The sequence below is a fragment of the Hesperophylax consimilis genome, chromosome 10 (assembly GCF_061612785.1).
Source record: "Hesperophylax consimilis isolate HC1 chromosome 10, BYU_Hcon_1.0, whole genome shotgun sequence".
Taxonomy (NCBI): domain Eukaryota; kingdom Metazoa; phylum Arthropoda; class Insecta; order Trichoptera; family Limnephilidae; genus Hesperophylax; species Hesperophylax consimilis.
Window position 1 is genome coordinate 24,087,012 of NC_142845.1, and position 20,804 is coordinate 24,107,815.

At 33.1% G+C, this 20,804-nt stretch overlaps 1 protein-coding gene across 1 annotated transcript in view; it reads right to left on the bottom strand.

The window, feature by feature from the left end:
- Nucleotides 1-20,804, bottom strand: part of chas (chascon) — a 287,576-nt gene that overhangs the window by 202,650 nt on the left and 64,122 nt on the right. Inside the window, exon 2 of the mRNA XM_089636729.1 lies at nucleotides 1,535-1,699. Coding sequence (XP_089492855.1) covers nucleotides 1,535-1,642 — 108 coding nt within the window. The 5' untranslated portion in view covers nucleotides 1,643-1,699. The remainder of the gene's footprint in view (nucleotides 1-1,534; nucleotides 1,700-20,804) is intronic.

The following is a 20,804-nucleotide window of genomic DNA, read 5'->3' on the forward strand; positions in this document are numbered from 1 at the left end:
ATAATACTTGACCAAGAACTACCAACGTTATCATCATTTTCTTACCTCATATTTGTATCTGATTTCTTTATTTTTTAAATACCCGTATCATGGTGGTAAAAATATATGATTAGAAAATTCCACCCGAATTAAATAATTGCAATCAAGATTTTGTCTTGGATATATATATCCATTTTTATTTATGCGGCATCTATTGACTTTTACAAGTCCAGGATAAATTTATATTTTTATATAGTGGAATAACCTAAAACCTCGTGCATTGATGTCTCTGGCTCGATTTTCAATTTGATGAATCCCAATTTCGATCATGTGCACGTCGATGGTAAAAAGAATTCTTTTATCAAACTTCAAAAACGATTTTAGGAAAAAAAATGGTTATAAGAATGTTTTTGCAAACTAAAAATGTATTTTCTTTTCATGTATGGTTGGAGAGTTGACGGTAGCCATGTTCTGATTTTTCTGCCGCTCAAAGGCATTCGTAGCGATATCGATGGTGACCGCTGACAACTAGTAGAGTGAACATTTTCAGTTTTACTCTTTGGTTTAAATATATCCAAAATCTCAAGTTGCAAGGTCCTTAAACACATAAATCCGCCACAGTCCAGATTCCACCATCGCAGAACACCGGAGAAAGTTATTTGCCACATAAATCTCGGATAATGCTTCAGACCATTAACTTTTTTTCTTTCATATACATAATACATACATTATATATTTTATTTGGCTTGTACCCTTCCCCTGTATATTACTACTTATGGGATTTGTGTGGTCGCACTAACCTTCCCACATTTCGGAAAAAAATTACTATTAGTATTATTCATCTAGCCAAAATCGTTACATGCGATAATATATGAAGTGTTCATTTTTGCACAGCTTAATGTACACGGAGAAAAATTTCAAAATTAAATATTGCAAATTTATTAAAAATCTCTTAAAATTATTAGTGATCCGTAATTGTAAAAAGTATTCACTTTGTGGCTCATCATAATTTACAATAAAAACACATAAATTTGTTTTTGACCACTATTGTTTTATTTTCACTCTACCGGTTTCGGAAGAACCCGAGTGAAAATAAAACAATAGTGGTCAAAAACAAATTTATGTCTTTTTATTGTATATTAGTGATCCGGTTAAAAATGGGATTGCAGACCTTTAACGAATGAATTGATAGGTTTCCTAATAAAATTTTGGTAAAATACGTGATAAAATGTCTTTTCACGATGTCGGAACACATGTTCATAAAAATTCTAATATTTTCTCATTTCGTCTTTATATATAATCAAAGCAAATGCAGTTGAATGAACACGTGTTCCGATATTTTAGGAATTGACTAATAGTTTAACAGGAAACGGCCTGCAATCCATGTTTTCAATAGATTAACTGTATGTTCTTTCCGCTTTACCTCATGGATTTTCCAAGCTGCGCGACCATTCGATTGGTAATAATATAATAGAACAGTGGGGAAAGGGTGGTTGAAACAAAGAAAGTCAGGGAACTTTGCAAATTCAGATCTATTCAATAAAGTAATACTTACGAATATTTCCAGGTCCAGGGGTGGCCCAGCCTCATAGTGTTTGGCCACCACCTTGCAGTCGGCGGGTGGCAGTGGCGGCGCGGCGGGGGGACGCGGGGCAGCTGGCATCTTGGACGTCTTTCTCTTCTTTTTCTTCTAGGCACTTCACTCAGGCACGCTTCATCACTGAAACAAACAATACACATTTTAATCATTACTGACACATTAACTTAGGATGAATCATTTGTCACTCGACCGACAGCACTGAAAGTCCCATACAATAATATTATTACATATTATGAAAATTATTTCAAAATATTTTTGCAATGCGTCAGCTTAGATACCTTAACTAAATCCGTAAACCTAGTGATCACTACAGTGCCCAATATTTTAATATTAATCCCACAGTTGAATATCTATGTAGTTAATTTAACGTTATTTATTATCTTTAGTCCCTGGAATAGAAACGTTTTCAGTCACAACATAATAATTTATTTTTAAATCTTTGAAGATTTTTTTGTTATTAATGTAACTAATTTTCTATTTTTATGTTCCTTGAAGATTTCTTATATTATAAATCTTAAATTTAGTTTTCAGTTGGATAGCCCTGATATATTCATGCTGATTTACTTTCATGATGATGATGATGGACACTGCAATGCTGTCCAAAAAGGTTGGCTAAATAAAGAGATAACACGGCATAATACCCAAAAAAAAACCACCATATTACGTTCTGTTCCTACCATTAGAACAAGGTTCACCAGTATGTATATTGTAACAATTATAATACGGTTTCAGGCTACAATTCTGTTGTAAATAGATTACACACCATCGATAACTCGTATGGTATTTTAGCTGATGTTTAAAAAAATGTATAAAGCACCTACTAATTAAACATGTTAGCAGTTAATATTTTGATGATTTCACTATCTTTGTACTAATGTATATTCTTATTTCTTTTTTACTTATATAATGTTTTTTTTTCTTTCTTTCATCTTTCCATGTATTATGACTGTCAATAACTATCGTGTATGTAAATAGCACTTTGTAAATACATGGAGTCGTAAACAATATTATCTAAGTATGTAAGTTATTTTCCGTTTTCATCAAATATTTACGAACCTGTTTTTTAAAGTTGCTAAATAATTAGATATTACATAATAATCATTTTGTTGTAAAGTTTGAGTTTAATAAATGATAAATTAATAATGTTGTTGTTGTAAATAATGACCAAAAACAAGTTTGTAAAAACATCTCGTAACAGGAGAGCAGAGAGCAGAGAGCAAAGCCGGTGTTTGATGTTTTAATGAACTATTAGTTAGAATGTGCGCCGAGGTGGGTGTGTTTTATTTTTCGTACAAGTTCAACGTCGTGACGCTGAAATTTCATCACATTCAAGGGCTATTGAATCACGAATGTACCATTAAATATGGTATTTTAGAGGATGCAGAATGTCAAATAGTATCCGAAAAATACCAGAACAATTCATTTGTCTCAACGAAACAGAATAATAAATAATATACGTGTTAAAAAGGGATGTAATAAATAATCTAGAACAATATAATAGATAGAATTAAAAAATATATATACTTATTTATCTATTTATTTATACTGGGTTTTTACAGATGTTCTCATTTGAGTGGTACTGGGTAAAGTTACAGACAAAAATCTGCAAATTACATACATACTGGTAAAAATGCAATTAAGTACAGGTTATATACTTAAATAATACTATAAACTTATAAATAAGCTCAGTAAAATGACAAATAATACTAGGAGAGTTACAGTGATGCATAATATAACTATCCGAACATATTATTTAGCAGTAGAAGAACATTTTTTTGAATCTGTATAGATTATCGACGAAAATATCTACTTCAGCCCACTCTATCTCAATAATAAATAAAAACAATTTATTCCAAAAATCGTCAATTTTTACATATTTTTTAAGAAGTTGTTTCACAGAATTTGAAGAATTCAGTTAAAATTCAAGTTCTGTGAAAAATTTATTCAAGTTCTGTTATTATTTCATCATCGACCGATTGTTTCACAGTACTTGGAAAATATATGACTTTAACAAAATGAATATTAACTTTTGAAATTGAACTTTTTCTCTGAAATTTTGGTGAATTGTTCAAATTACGTGAAACAACCCGTCCTGAGTGTGGATGAACTTTATTAAAACTCATATTCATGGCATAATTTGACAGATCCAAAAATTATAAAATTTCTTTCACCGTTGAATCAAGTAAATTATTATGATTTCGCAGACGATAGTGAAGCGGTGAATACACACAATATCACAGGTATTTAATAAGATATAATTTAATATGTAAAATGATGTTCTTCAAATGGTGTTTGAATAGATTTAAGTCATATTAAATTACTGCACTTGTACGTCCAGTAATTTAACAGGAAGGCCAAAGAAACCTTGGTAGAGTTTTTTTTAATTTCGACAATACAGTTTTTGTGTGAATACCGCACAACACTCCAAACTGCTCCCCATCTGTTGAATTTCTTGTTTTTTAACAAATTGTGAATACCGTTAAAAATGTGTGGAAGTTTAAGGATGGGTCAGTAAATTTTAACAATTAATCAAATTTCAATGATGATTTTCAAGATCTGTGAGGGTTCTATTCAAGTTCTGTTATTACAACATTCAGGACCAGTTATCTGATAAAACTGAAATAAAAACACGACTTGGATAAAACCTTCACAGATCTTGAAAATCAAATTCTGTAAAATTCCCGTCCTTAAAGTTTATTTTTCTTGTTATGGCGATTATATTAAAATGTATAATATTAATATTTTCATTCATAATTATTGATTTTAAAAACGATCAAAGACTGCACATTCCGGAACGTTTCATCTGGCTACAACGTCATTACGACATAGAAAACGCCAATGTCTGGTAAGACGGATGTCACCGACGTAGCTGGTCGTGACGTCAACGCCGCCGAATTCAAGAATAAAAACGAACATGTGATTTCGGCACATTTTGAAACTAAATAGAAAAAAAATCGTCAACCATTCATACCGTCATTTTAGTAATTTTTTTCGAGAATTAAAAAAAAAAGTTAAAAATTCCCTATCAAAGTATGTTATGAGGATGAAGGGAGTAAGGGGGGCAAGAGATGGCTATTCAAATCTGGACACCAAACATTACTAAATCCATTTCAAACAAAAATTCGATCCTGAATGGCGGCCTTTCACCAGGGCGATACTGAGAGCATCTACCATTCTGGAACTTGCTACAAATATGCACATTATAATCAACTAAATTTTATTTTCCCACAGCGGGATTACCCCGCCACCTCTGTATTCATAGTTGAGTTATGAAATACGAGAATTTTTTACGCTGTCATTATTTTTTTTTAAATACTGTAACCAAAACACAAAAATACAAATCTTTTTTTATGGAAATTACATTTTTTATGGAGGTATAAGTAGGTATGACATAAAAACGTCATAGTTATTATAGAATTATACACTTGATCTTAAATTTATTGGTGTTGATGGGCACGTAAAGAACTTGCTGCGTTATTTTTAAATATATCTAGAGATAAACAATGCTTAAGATAACGCAGCCTTGGAAATAAGTAATAAATATGAGATTAATAAAGTTTTATTTTAATTCTATTGTTGTGCTGTGCCGGATACAAGGTATAATGAATGGCGCAAATTCAATATAATATTGGATGGATACGTTATTGAAATAATTATAAATAAATCTATTATCGTTTGCTAAACTAAAAACAATTTCCTCTCTCATGTTATAAAAAGGTACCTAACCTAGACGCCAACACAAAATACGACGCTAAAGTTTCTTAAAAAAAAAGAAAAAAATAATAATTAGTTCAAAGGCACATTACGAACTATGAACAGTATTTGAGCTGCAAGAAACGATGCCAGCAGTCCACAAAGGAGTTCTGATACCAACTTTAATGTACGTATGGCAATAAATTATGGTGACCGGATAAATCATCAAAATGATAATTCATCGCATCATAAAAAAGTTATATAAAGTCATGGAAAGTGATGAAACAAAAACTTTATTAACTGGGTTAAGTAGGTTTTTAACTCTTAAACCCTACCTGGGGTACTGGAGTACCCCCCTGCTGTTTAAAATATCCACAATTTTGAAAATATTGCACTGTTGCAAAAATCGCTCTAGCTAATCTACTCTCGATAATTGGCGCGTAAATACGTCGGTAAGCCGTGACCTCCCGGCAAGTGCAGTCGCGTACCCCAGTACCCCGTGGTAGGAATAGTGTTAGTTCTTCCTTCCAGTTATACTTGAATTACTGAAGTTGTTTTTCGACATCTCTCTGGTAAGTTTACAAATTATTTATGATTTACTTTACTTTGTGATAATGGCTAGAGTACAGTGTTGATAGAGAGGGCCTGCGCCCAGTAACGCGACATTCATGGACTAATAATGTGTTATGAATGTAATGACAGTGTATGCAGTGTAATGAGGTGTCTGAATTGTTTTCAGGTATGGCATCCCAGACTCGAAATCTTGGGGGGGGGGGTGAAATTGCAGCTGCTTTGTTGGTTTCTGACGACGAAAAGCTAAACCTAGGAGAAGATTCAGAAGATGAGCCCGACGGTGTTATTGAGGATTTCTGGGATCATTCTGAAGTCGCATCTCATGAAGACGGTGATCAAGTGGAAGGAGATGAAGAGTATTTAGTGCCTGACAATGATGGGGCTGGTATAAATGAAGAAGATAGGCGCTTGGTTCGTGTGCTAGATGCTCCATTAGTTCTGTACAGAAAATGTCATAATAATGTTATGGAACTGACTGCTCCCGTACAAGGTCTTAACAGAAACCTGACATGTAACAATTGGTTCACGTCTATACCTACGGCCAAGAAGTAACTGGAAAAAGGGATAACATTAGTTGGAACTGTAAAGAAGAATAAACGAGAAATTTCTCCTGTTTACTTGGACAATAAAAATTGAGAAAGATGCACAGCAATGTTTGCCTACGACGAACCTCTCACACTTTTGTCGTATTGTCCTCTGAAGTCAGCTAAGAAGAAAGCTGTAATCATGCTGTCCACCATGCATGACAGCCCTGACAAGGATAATGAAGTGTACCTTCCAGAAATAATACATTTCTATAATAAAACCAAATGCGGGGAGGATGTGTTCGACCAACTTTGTAAGAAGTACTCGACGTCCAGGAACATCAAAAGGTGGCCCATGTGTCTCTTCTACGGGTTGCTAAATGCCGTTGGTGTCAACTTTTGGGTCTTATTCAAGCTGTCAACTAACATTGATAAAGAGAAAATAACTAAGCGGCTTGAATTTCTTAAGAGTTTGTCGATGGCACTCATAAAGTCTCATGAGAGCAAAATTTCAATGGCCAAGTTTACCCCGGGATATCAGAGAAACTATACGTGCAGTCTTGAATATTCATAGTGAAGATCATAGGCCGGTCCCTGATAATCTCAAACCTGGTCGCTGCTGTTTTTGTCCGGGCACAAAGGACAGAAAATCTCGATCTGTCTGTAACACTTGTCGCCGCCATATTTGTGTTGACCATCAATACAAAATCTGTCCTTCATGTGACGACAAAAATTTCTATTTGTTTTTATTAATAAATTTGATTGTATTTTCTTATTACTTTGCCATAATACAAATAATATTTTAAAAAATATCAAATACTTTTATTTTATTAATTTTTTTCTGCCCGGGGTACTTCAGTACCCTGTGGTAGGAATAATTACATTCCCAGAGTGGTAGGGTTTAAGAGTTAATGACTTTATATCACTTTTTAAAAGTGTATTGAATAGTCACCGTGTTGAGTTAGCATGGAACAATCAATTATATTCTCGCTTTTCTCGTTCAAATCTAAGCGGGCTAAATCGGCCGCTCAATTCTTAATAAACCATAAAGTAGTTCCTTTTTAGCCACCGAGACGAAAGCAGTGACACACATGTCAAATTTGACATTTACGTAAATAATTGCATACTTTCATCTCACCGAAATGTATCTGAATTTCCTACTTTTATCATTATGGACTTCGATGATTAATCGAGCGATAAGGAATGTCGATAGTATTAATCGATGAAGGATGAGGATCTCGATCTCAAACAGTCTGGTAAGGAATATTATATATTTTAAAAGTTTTAGCGTAGTAACCGATTAATTCGTCAGAATTTTAAGTGATGAATTTGAAGTGGGGAACTTGACCACTACTAATTATAACGCAAACAAATATATTTTGGTCCCAAAAATTTGACGATTCAACATGCAGGTACACAACGCAATGCAGAATAATATTATTTATAGTAGGATTGCTAATTTATGCAATTATATTTAGGCGCGTCGAAGACTGAGGAAGCAATCGATTGTTGCATGAAAAAGTTATAAACTCCAACAATATTAATTTACACGTTGGAATGTTATGTGGCCGACCCACCCCTTCGGCAATGTAATTTATTCGAGATTACGAAGAAATACAACAACAAAAAATGCTAAAAATTATCGGACTTGCTTCAAAGCAGCACGTTTCGATACTACGTTACAGCATGATGGACTTATTGAATAAATTATTGTTTTTTTATGTCATGTTACGATTGTGTTGTTCTTAAAATAGATATTACGTTTTTATTGGATTTTAAAATCCATGAATAAAGAATCAGAGTTAGAAACATGGAGATATTGCGGTGGATGACGATAATTCTGTTCTTTAGGTTCGTGGCAATACTGAAGGTATGTTAATTCATTAAACGCTATAAATGGATAAACACAATAAATTATTGTTAAATTAATAAAATGTATGTAATACATGAAATAATGTAATAAAATGTAAATAATGAATACATAAATGTATTGTTAGTTTATACAAGTTTTTGTTGTGTACATTGTGTTGTGTAATAATTCATCAAATTTCAACGTTCATTTTCGGGTTCCGTGAAAGTCTTATTCAAGTTCTGTTATTATATAATTTTAGGCTAGTTGCTTGACAGAACTGAAATAACAGCAGAACAATAAAAAATCTTTCACAGAACTTAAAAATTAACTTTGAAATTTGAAGAATTGTTAAAATTCTCCGAAACAACCCATCCTATTACAATATTTACCTATTTTATATTAAGGCGATGCACTACGTCGTGTAGTATTTTAAATTGAGCCGCTATCAATAACAACCCTTACGTAGATGGCGATAAGGTTTAAATTCCCGCTTAACACCATCCGCCTGTTTTGATTTATGCAAGAAAAAAAACATGGTCAAAAAGTGCCTTTTATTTTATTTTGTGGATATTCGGGCATAAATATTTATTTTTTTCCCATCATTTTATAATTTAATTTTCCACATTATACAATAAAATAATTACAGAAAATGGGTTCGCAAGTAGGAGATTTTGAACTTTAAAGCAGTTTTCATAGGCTTTATACATTATTTTTTTCTGGGCTTATAAAAAGACTTATCTAAAAAATACTCGATTATTTTAAAGGCCAAGATGTATTCTACACGTAGTATTTAATTAAAGCATCTGAAACATTTCTAGGCGACCAAATTCTCAAACCAAAAACAACATGATTTTGCATTACTACGTATGGCCTCGCCTTAATAATATTTTTTTTGTAAATTTTCAAAAAAATAATAACTAATTAATCACTGCTCGTTTTAGTATTTTTATCCACAGGTACTTATTTGTCTATTTATTATATTGTTAATTTTCATTATTTTTTTCCCACGCAGGAGGCGATGAGGAAAATTATTTCCTTCAGAGCGCATGTCGTCTTTGGGGAAGTTGTGTGGAGGGTATTTTTAAGGAAAGGAAGTTCTGGGAAGGAAAAACGTATGAGGGGTGGGTAGGAATCTAGTGATCCGTGTGTCCAGGAGTGAATGATGACTTGATATATCCCTCCCACTGCAGCGCAATGCGATGGGTCGAGAGAACAGTTGGAGAGATCAAAGGGTTTTATCAAAACAAGCGAACCACTTGGAGTGACCTATGGCAGAGGTGTTGGTTATCTAATAAATAGTTCCCGGGGCGGTGGTACCCAAACCTGCCTCCCAAATGATTTCGCAATTGTCACTATTGAAGAAGATGATAAAATAAACCAAATTAAACAAATGTAATATTTGCCAGAAATATTATTGCAAATGCTAATAATGATTTTCCACATATCTGTACTAATAATTGACGCTTTGGTGTTCAAAAGATTTCTATAGCGTTGAAAAAAGATTGAGCTCTTACAAAAAACACGACCAATAAATAAATCGTACTAATTGATCGGTATCGTTTTTAGTCGATTCGTCGAAGTACGTAAAGCCGTAGAGCAATTTTTCTCGATTTAAAATACGCTGCGCCATCTTTTGTCAGATAAACCAATCAACAGTGGTTTGAGTAACGACTGCCCACCTGAAAAGCGGCTTCGTTCTCCAACAGATGTCTCTTTTCAAACTATTTTATTGAAGTATCTAAAGGTGAAGGCGGACTATAAAGCGAGCTATTTTACAATATAATCAATGATATCATTTATTACGAGAGCTGTCATTATAGTCAGGCGCGGACATCAGAATGATTGGAATAGACATTACCTGAAAGCCTACCTGTGTAGATCTACCTGAGAGCCGCATAGTGTTGAAAAACGTTATTTTTGTCAATACCGCACAAGAGCTCAAACCTCATTGTAATCATTGAAGAAGATAAACAGATAAAGACACAGAAAATAAATAAAAAGATAATGGTCGCAACGGATATCGAAGCCATCTACCGGGCAATACTCTACTAATTGAACTATTTTTGTGTCTTTTTAAATTTGTCTATTTGAATTTCACTTTTGTTTTCTCGAATGATTGTATAAATGAAGTGGAATATTGGAAGTGGAAATTAATTCGCTTTCCGACACCCGATCTCGATTCCAAATCGTTGTCGATGAAAATGCATTCTATCAATTTCTGGCAATCTCGCGTATACACTCGGACATATACGCGTTAATTGGATGACATTACCTCAGTCAATAAACCTACGAAATAAAAGTCGGTCCTACCCATTTGGGATTTATTTAGCTCAGTTCTTGGCTCGATTGACTACAGTTTTTGGGGAGAAAGGTTCAGTCCTCAGTGAAACCAAAAAAAATGTTGTTTAAGTTTTAAAATATATTTTTTAAAGTTCATAGCAGTTATGAGCCAGTCCCTGAGGACGAAGTTTCAATCCTCATTCAAACAAAAAAATAAGCACATCTAAGTATTAACAAAAACAGATGTTTTATAGTAAAAAAACTTATTTTTTACCGGTTGTTTTCCGTTTAATGTTTCATTAAAAGAAATGTTCATTATATGGGAACTTAAAACGATACGATTTCATCTCTTAAATCTGAAATACACACACGTGTATGTGCATGTACAAGCTAATACATAATAAAATATGAATTAAATACCACTATTTATTATTTTTTATATCCAGTGTAAATCTGTTCACTTCTTTACCCAGCAAGTAATCAAGTATACTTCTGGGAAGACAGTTTCTAGACAGGCAATAGAGACAATATTATACAAACGAAAAATGATGTCACGATACCATTTTATTTAATCTTTATAATATCAAGATAGCCCATGCTGCGTTGAAATTAGCAGATAACTTTCCCAGCGGGAAATATAATGCCTTGTTAATATAAGGCAAAACGCCATGTAAGTAGAAATTGCAATTATTTATTGGAAATAAATGTAACACCCCGCAGAGAATAGACACGTGCTAATAATAAATTGATATCGATGTAAAATGAAAGGGGATTAAACATGATACCTCATGCGAAACCTACCTGTCATCTAAGGCTATAATATAACCACATATTTTGACAGTTCTGATATGTGTAAACTGTCAAGATACGTTGTTGATGTTCACGGTAACATGTCGTAAAATACTTACGTCACTGTTGTAATTGAAAAATAGTTTTCGTTATAATTATTTTTGCAGCACGTACCTTATTTTGATTATGTTTTGTCGCAAGTTTTGCTTATCCTGAAAATATTTTCAGGGTAAACAAAACCTAACTTAATCATATAATTTAATTTTCAAAAAAAGTTACATTTTGTGTAATACATTTACTTTACATACTAGAAAACCTGAAACTATAAACCATTCTACCTGAAAACCCGTCAACAATGACGGGTCAACAAATCGTCACCTCAGTTGGAAAAGGTTTTGAATGACATTTTTTTTTTCAAAATGACCTTTGAATGCAAAACCATTTCTATAACCATAATAACTTTCAGAGCCATCGGTGTTGTATTTCCGTAGATACACTTGCTTGACGAAGTTCTAATATCAAGTTTAAAAATTGTACATTTATTTTACAAGGTTCCAATATCACTTTAAATCTATTACAATTTTCATTTTATTTGTATCTGACAGGTGATTGTTTACAAGGCACACTTTTGTTGGATAGATAGAGTTTTAACTTTGTCTTACCTTATGCATTGAATTATTTTTCCCTAGCTGGTTGCATATGGTTCTATCTGCACGTTTAGATAGGCTAGCCCAAAGACACTTTAACCACATTGGCCCAAAATTGTTTAATTCCTTGCCGAGTTCCATCAAGATTTGCCAAAACTTTAACTCGTATAAAATAAATCTCAAAAGCTGGATAAAAAAGTATCTGGAAGTGAGAGATTTTTTTCTATAATTTATACTACGAATATGATATCTAAAATATGCCATTACCATCTACAATTAAAAAAAAGTTAAGTTCTTTTAAACTGTTTTTCATTAAATGTGCAAAAACTCCAATAAAATCATATTAAACTAACTATTTGTACTATATATTTTTTTTCTTTATTCATATTTCTTTTTTCATTTAAACCATAGATTAATGTAACCACCACTGTTTTGAAACATACCTTATAATGCCCACGCAAAGGCTTCGCCTTTGTGGGATTTTTTTGTTAAGATTGCCTTTTGTTTGAGATATGTTATAAAATGGTAAGTATACGTTTTATTTAAATATTTTTCTTTAAAATATGTTAAACACAAATATTTTGCACAATATTCAACCACAAAATCAGAAATCGATAAATAGATTATCAGAAATTATTCTTACAATCTTTGACACCTCATATCTCAGAACGAGGTAAAGTGAAGTTAGAACCTTGTCTAACTGAGGTAACGAAATGTACGTCGGTACAAACTCACATATCTTATGGCGAAATTTTTAGATAACGAAATTTTCAAATTAGTCCGAATCGATCTTCCGAATTTCGTTCAAATAAAAATTGCAATTAATGAATACATTTGCTGTAGCTACATTCCTACAATAATCTTCATCACTTGTAAACCAAGTAATATTTTAACCTCAAAACTAGTCCAAGTTATTAATATTATTTTAAATATGCGTGCATAAGGCTAAAATATGTTTGACGGCCATTATTAACTAGGACAAATATTGCATAGTCCAGACAAAGAAAACTTATATGCATAAATAAATAAGGAATAACGTAGCTCTTTTGACGTCAAATGAAGTACTTCTATTTAATAATATTACTCATCAAACGATGTCTTGCGTCAATCTGTGTCTAGTATGGTATTCGATCAATAATTATACTGCCACGAAAGTATCACTTAAGTACGTCAGGTTTTCTTAAAGCATCGACTAATCAGCATTTCGTTCGAGTATTTGATTCTATCAGACAAGAATGGAACAGTAAATCAGTATTCTTTGGACAAATGTCGGGAATTCCTTCCACAGCCATTGTTATGAATGGAAGACTGCGGTATCCGGTGTTTCTCATTCTGCTCGATCATATTTGGTAGCAACATATTCTGTACGTTCAAAAGGACTAACTGTTATAGGAAGGTACTTGTTATCAGTGGCGTGCCGTAAATGCTCAATTTTTTTATTCATATATTAATGGCTACAAAAATCACCACAGAGTTAAATTGCATTCACAAAGCCTCTGGCACCCGATATAAATTTTCTATTTAGGATTTCTGATAATGGCCATGAGATCAGAAAAATTGTTAACGAAAACAAAAACAATAACCATGCAGGGCTGCCATTTCCGGAAACTTGTCTGATAGTTCTACCATTTTTTTTTCATTTGATAAACATTTTCATACCCGGTATAAAATAAATTCTTAGTAAAATTAGTTAAATTTAATCTCACGACAATGTTTATTAGTTAATTAATCAAGCTTTTATGTACTGGAAATAAATTCAATTAATAAATAAAGTATTACACATCCCACACTCAAAAACTAACCACACACAACATCCATTTTTGGGAAGGACGTGTACAAAATACATGTATACAATACTATCTTTTCAAATACTGATACTTTCCATTTGTCTTCAGGTCAACTTATTAAAAGTATATTGGAAAAAATTAAGTCAAATTGTTAATTACAATTATTAATTGAATTTTCCTAAAGAATATTAGGAAAATTCAATATTCGGCAGGCAGGGGTCTACGGAAAAAAAATTGGCAAGTGGTCTACTAAGTGGTTTGGGAACCTCTGTTCTAAACCATGATCATACCTAGTACACCTAAATTCCCTAACTTTCTTTAGACTCACAACGTTCTCCATTCCTCTTTAGACTTTTATGCAGCATCACGTAAAAAAATCAGTAAACACACAAAATCACTTGTATCAGCACGCCACTGACAGTCAATTGAATTTCTAATATCTGATGGGATATATCGTCTTGAAATTACACGGGTGGTAAAATATGGCATCAAACCATCCGACGACCTTGCTTTGTCGACAAGTTGGGAATCTCTACAGATGAGACGGGAAATAGTTTCTGGCTAAACCGGTTCTGAATAAAAACAACTCATCGGAGGCTGGCAACAGATCTCAAAGATTCATCTGCTTGTATGGTCATTTCATTAGTTAATGTCTGCATGTTGTGATCGCCTGCTGTTGAAGACTGCTTCAAAATGGCGCTGCGACCAAAACTTCAAGGTCATTTTTTAAGTAATGTCACCTTTGGAATGACACTTAATTATGGACGTTATAACCATCATATTTTTGGTATAATATTGAATTTTATTTTAATGCTTGTGTTATGTATGATGTACGGTTTGATACGGCAGTTGATACAGACATTTATGTTAGAGTTCTTCGAACTTCTTTTAACTTGTTTTTTATTTATTTAATTTTAGAGAGGGCGCAAAAAATATAAAACCGGTATGTTGAACTTCGTTAACTTTGTTGAATTATTTGAAAATAGTTGGAGATGGGAACAAACTTGGCGTATGCATAGATAACACATATTTTCTAAATAGCTATTTATAACAGAATATTTCACTTGACTGACTAACTTAAGAATCTGATTCACTTGATCGTGCCATTATTCCTAGGTCGTCCCCGACTTCTGCTACCATTCACATTTGCGTCATACATCCTCCTTCCACTCCTTTCTTCAATCATTCTCTCTACATGCACAAATCATCTAAGCGTCCCTTTCATAATCTTACGCATTACGCTTACATCAGCATTGCATTTTTTGCGGATCTCTAAATTTCTAACATGATCATACGTGGCTTAACCACACATACTCCTCAGAAATATAATTTCTGCAGCATTCAGTCTACTTTCATCCTTCCTCTACAAGTTCAATGCCTCATTGCAATACATCAAGATAGGTACAAGCACTCATTGTGGACCGCTAGCTTCGCTTCTTTGGATAATTTTTTTCACTTCATTCATAATAAAATAAGTAATAATAAGAACATCAGATCAAAACCAGAAATGTTTAGATGACTCATACAACACTCAACAAATCGTATTAAACAAACAGTTGGTTCAAAAATTAAATCATGTTGTAACGTTATTGCAGAATTGAATGCGAACATTATACTGATTGGTGATTTTATTTCTTAGTAAATTGACAAGTGAATACGACTCGCCGAAGGCAACTATCCACTATGGACCATTTACAACATAACTGAATCCTTTTTTGGTTAATGGCAGCAGCAGACTGCTGTGTACATTTATTATTTAAACTGATGAATCATTCAGTCAAGGAGGACTTAAGGCGAGCACTATGTCATGTAATATTTTGAATCGAGCCGCTAACAATAACACCCTTATGTAGATAGCGATAAGGTTTAAATTCCAACTTAACATATCCGTCTGTTTGAATTTATGCAAGAAAATCGCAAAAAGTAGCTTTTATTGTATTTTGCGAACATTCAGTGATAAATATTAAACTGTTTTATGATCATTTTATAACTATCTCAATTTTCCACACTATCCAATAAAACTATAACCGAAAATGGTTTCTTAAGTAGGAGATTATGAAGTTAAAATCAGTTTGTATAGGCCTTATATATTATTTTTTTCTGGGCTTATAACAAAAACTTATCTAAAAAATACTGGATCATCTCAAAGGCTAAAATATGTTCTACTCGTAGTATTTAATTAAACCATCTAAAAAATTTCTAAACGATCAAATTTTCAAACCAAAAAACATGAATTTGTGGCTGAAAGTGTGGCTTAGCTCGAACGCTTGTAACATGTGGTGGCCGCAAGTATACCTATCCCAAACTGCCTCAAAGTAGCAAGTTTTTTCACCCCTAAATATCACAAGGCGGATTGCTTGAAATTGATAAGGCAATTTTATGTTATATGGTAAACTATTAATAAAACTAGTGACGGCCTCCGTGGAAGAGGGATAAAGCTCTCGACTAGCAATCCGAAGGTCGCGGGTTCAAATCTCGGCGTGAGCAATAAATTTTATTTGATGAATTTCTGTTATTTCACAATTTGTTCATTTAAAACGCTATATAGTATAAATTCGGCACGTTCCAGATGGAAGATACACTCAGTATGGCCCTCGTGGAAGACAACAATTCAGAATTGAAACATTGCTGGAAATGGCTTTAGCTGTGTTTGGTGACTAGATCTGAATAGCCAAGTATTCCCCTTCCTTTACTCGTTCTCATCTTCTTCCCCACTCCACTACCGTCAACCTCACAACATACCCCAATTGCGGATGCCTTAGTCTCACTAGCTCGGGACGGTTGAGAGCAGTTGTGACTCTTTTGCGGTATTTACATTTAAAAAAAGTTCTGTGAACAGTAGACTTCGCGTAATGTTGACTACTCCGACTAAAAGCTAGCAACAGTCGCAAGGTTAATGCGCTCTGGCGGAATAAAAAGGTACTATAAAACACGGCTACCATCTTGACAGCTCACGGAACACACAAGCAAATTTACAGACAGACGAAATGCAAAGTGGTCAAGTTAAAACAGATCATCGATGCGCTCAGTCAATAAGTTGGCTCATTCAATACGTTGTTACGATTATCTGCCGTCTTTCTGTAATCTGTGAATAATTATTCATCCGATCTGATTGCATAATGTGAGTCATAGTTTTGCCATAACCGGGCACTGCACATGTGCACTGCAATAATTTAACTTCGTAATTATGTATTCCTCTTAATGGTAACACCTCACTTCCCGTCACAGTGTTCGCGGGCGACTAGGTAATTACTTAGTTCGGTTTTAAATATCAATTGAAATTTTGTAAAATATAAATACACACTCAAATCGATTGCCTCAAATAAATCAGCGTTATGTCAAGAAATCAAAATAATATTCAGTAGGATGATTACTTGTTGTGTTTCTTTTGCCGGTCACTGTTAAAATTTTTATTATTGATTTAGTTAATGATGGCAGAGTAAATGTAAATTTTGTCTTTAGATTACGGTATAGAATTTGACAAAATCCTTGCAAAATGTTAAGATGGTGTCTAAAAATATCAACATTGACCTTAAATCTTCATTCAAAATCTCCTCTATTTTTATGGAGTATTATTTATGTATATATATTTATGCAATGTGCGAAATCAAAATAGCGGCGGCAGAGAATATAAAACGTTCATGCAGAATCCTAATCCTAAGTCGAAATGGTAATCATTAAATATACGGCACTTCTTAACATTAGTTTTGCATTCAGTCGCCATATCGATGATTCTGAATATAAGCTAAAATAAACATGATAAAATAATTCCGTAAAATTTATCGAGCATGAGATTCAGAAAACTAAATTTTACACATCAACGAAAATATCTGTCAAGTAAATGCTGCTATTTCTGGTTACTGCCCAAAAGGATATTTTATGATTATTTAATCAGAAAAAAGGTAGGCGAATGCGTTGTTCTTTATACAAATCGATCTCTGATTTCTTTCTTCGATAATTTGCTTGGTCATGCTTGTCACGACAGCTTTCTATAAACACCTTTGAGATCTTTTTGCATGCACTTTCGCCCACTTGCATTTCAGGCACCAACAACTCTACTCCGTTAAGGCCATGGGTAAGTTCATGAGTGTTCTTATAATATAATTATTATCAATTGGAAAGAAAATGTTTTTTTAAGGGGGAAACCTTATATAAATAAAGCAATTTTTTGGTATATTTAGATGAACTTAAATATAAATTACGATCCTCGTGAAAGAGCTTTAATTTCCTTGACATGGGTATCAGAGTACAGGTACGCTAAGTTCAAAACCCAATAGAGTAAATATGATATATTTGTTTTATTTAATTTTTCTTTTTATTGGAATTTTTCACAAATATGTAGAAAGTAATTAAGGAATTTTTTTAAATTTATTTGTGTACAAACACAAATCATCTCAAAAACATAGATCAACATACCTAACTACAGAATTCAAAACTGTATAGCGACCTCTTCCTCTTATTATCAAAATACCCATGTAACAGACAAAGGTGTTTAATTCTTACGTTGTACAATATTAAACGCGGAGTAAATTTTACATCAGATTACTTTCAGATTTCAGCAGAACTATTTATCAATTTTGAGAGTGAAAATATAGAAATATTTAAGTAAAGAATCGGTGTATTTTGATGTAGGTACATGAATATATTTTTTGTTTTTAATGAGTTTTTATTATTCACAATGTACATTTGTTACGTATAAATTTTTTTTTTATATAAAATTAGCTAATTTTATAAAAAAAAAATTTATACGTAACAAATGTACATTGTGAATAATAAAAACTCATTAAAAACAAAAAATGTCTAGAAATTGTTACATAGTGAATGCCAAAGAAATACAAAAAATGAATATATTTTTTAAAAGTCTAAATATCTTTGGCTCATACAATATATTCTTTAATTTTGCCATATTTTTTCACTCCCTTACAGAGCAGAAGATTCTCTCAGAATACCTAGTTCATCATAGAAAAACGTTACTTGAAATTACTAAATCTTTGTTTATTGATCAGATCTAAATAGCCTGGTTCTTCTCAAACTTATCTTTCCCTCTTACATCCCCAAAACAGGGAATTACATTATACTCCATAATTTGAACACATTGTAATAAATATAGGCATTAATTCTAAGATTCAAATATGCCTCGACAACAAAATAAAATCAAAATTACCCTGTGATCTGCATTATACACCGTGTCCAGAAACAAGTAGTACAAGCGGGAAATAGAACCCAAAAAAAACTTTCTTTTTCAATCTGAGCATTCGTATTTTTTTAATTTTCCTTTTTCGGCAATTAAAGGGTTAAAAAATGATTATTTTCAAATTTTACCTAAAATATATTGGACTCGATTTACGAAACGGGAGCTAAAATAAAATAAACGTTATTCCACACAATCGACTCCAAATGTGATGTAGGTTAACAAGATTTCGGTTTATACTACGGTTTTCCGGACACCGTGTATAATATTATGCTCTTTTCAAATTTCTGTTTCCAAGGATTTTAGATAAATGCTTGTCCTTTCTCTTTTCTCACTCGCACCACATAGTACATCTCAGCAACTACGTACCTGCCGGAGTATTAATCTCGCTGTTCTGATATCCACCTACGCAATGCGAGCACCAATACACACTCAGAATTGTTATACGCCACAGCTAATATCTTCCCACAGACTTTCATAATCCTAAATCTCAAAGCAACTGATCGCGGGAGATTTATGGTGCGTGGAATCAGACCAGAGCAGTGCGATAGTTGATTTCTGACATGTTCTATTTGCGACTTTATACAGGGTGTCCGGGGTGAAAGTGCAGTAACTTCGGGAGGTGATTCTACATGGAAGTAGAAGTAAAAAAAATCAATAACTGTTTTTGAAATTTCAACTTTTAGATGTACTTTTCAGCTACAAACGAAAAATTGCGCCGGCGTGTGCGTACTGCATTATTATTGTTTTTGGATCCTTTGAAATCGACCGGTCGATCCTAGAACTAACACCAGCCACCCCCCCCCCCTTCCCGCGCTTTACAGCTAGTAACAGAACAGCTGTGATTTGTTTACTGTGTTTAATAAGTTATTAATATTTTTATCGTTAAAAGTGTAAATTCGTATTATTATTTTAGTGCAGTTCTCTTTGTCTTCGAATTTGGTTTAAAACATCATAAAACAGACGATTTTGAAGCGCATTGTTATAACTTCGAACTCTCGGTTTACGCGTCACTGGCAAATAATAAACAACGTCACGAATCTCGCGCTCGACAAGCACACAGCGAATTTATCGGGTAAGTGTGTACCTTCACTAAGGATTTTTAGTAGGTATGTCTTTTTGTATGGAAAAAAAGTTGGAATTTCGGAAAAAGTTAGTCATCTTTTATGCTCCTACCATCATGTAGAATCACCTCCCGAAGTTACTGCACTTTGACCCCGGACACTCTGTATATTTATTTGTGGTTTTCAAATTGTTACATAGTTACCTACGTCCTAACGCAATAAACTAAAATAAGTTTCCAGTGTAAGTTTCCCCGAGCCAATATATCTAACCCAAACAATATTATTATCATTTGTTAGTACATTTAACGATCCTTTACCAGACAATAGTTCATTTCATGAAGGATATAAATTTCCCGAGTGCTGGAAGTTAAAAAAAAAACTAAACTACGAGTACCTGTGATTTTGAATGAATCATTGTTCAGGTTGAGAAAACAACAAAAAAATACCCTTTTTATTTACTGTAGTACACGTGAGTTTAGAAGAGTGATATATGTGATGCAAGAATGAGTGCACATGATTTTAATAAACTGCGCCATTGCTATTCTGGGGTTACGAGTGACAGGTCGTGTCTGTGTCGTTATAAAGATAATAACACTGACTAAAGTGTTCAATTACAAATAAATATATTATAAATCGGAGCTGGACTTTTAGTTATCTATTACTTCCTCAGACCTATCATCAAGGATGTCACATTTGCAGTTATTTATTTGAAGTTATTTAATTACAGTTTCTTTAGTATTAATGGAAATTAATAGGCATAGAGAAGAGACCTCCACAACTTTGTGTCGGCACAGACTCCTTGTTTCTCACATTCATATATCGTCT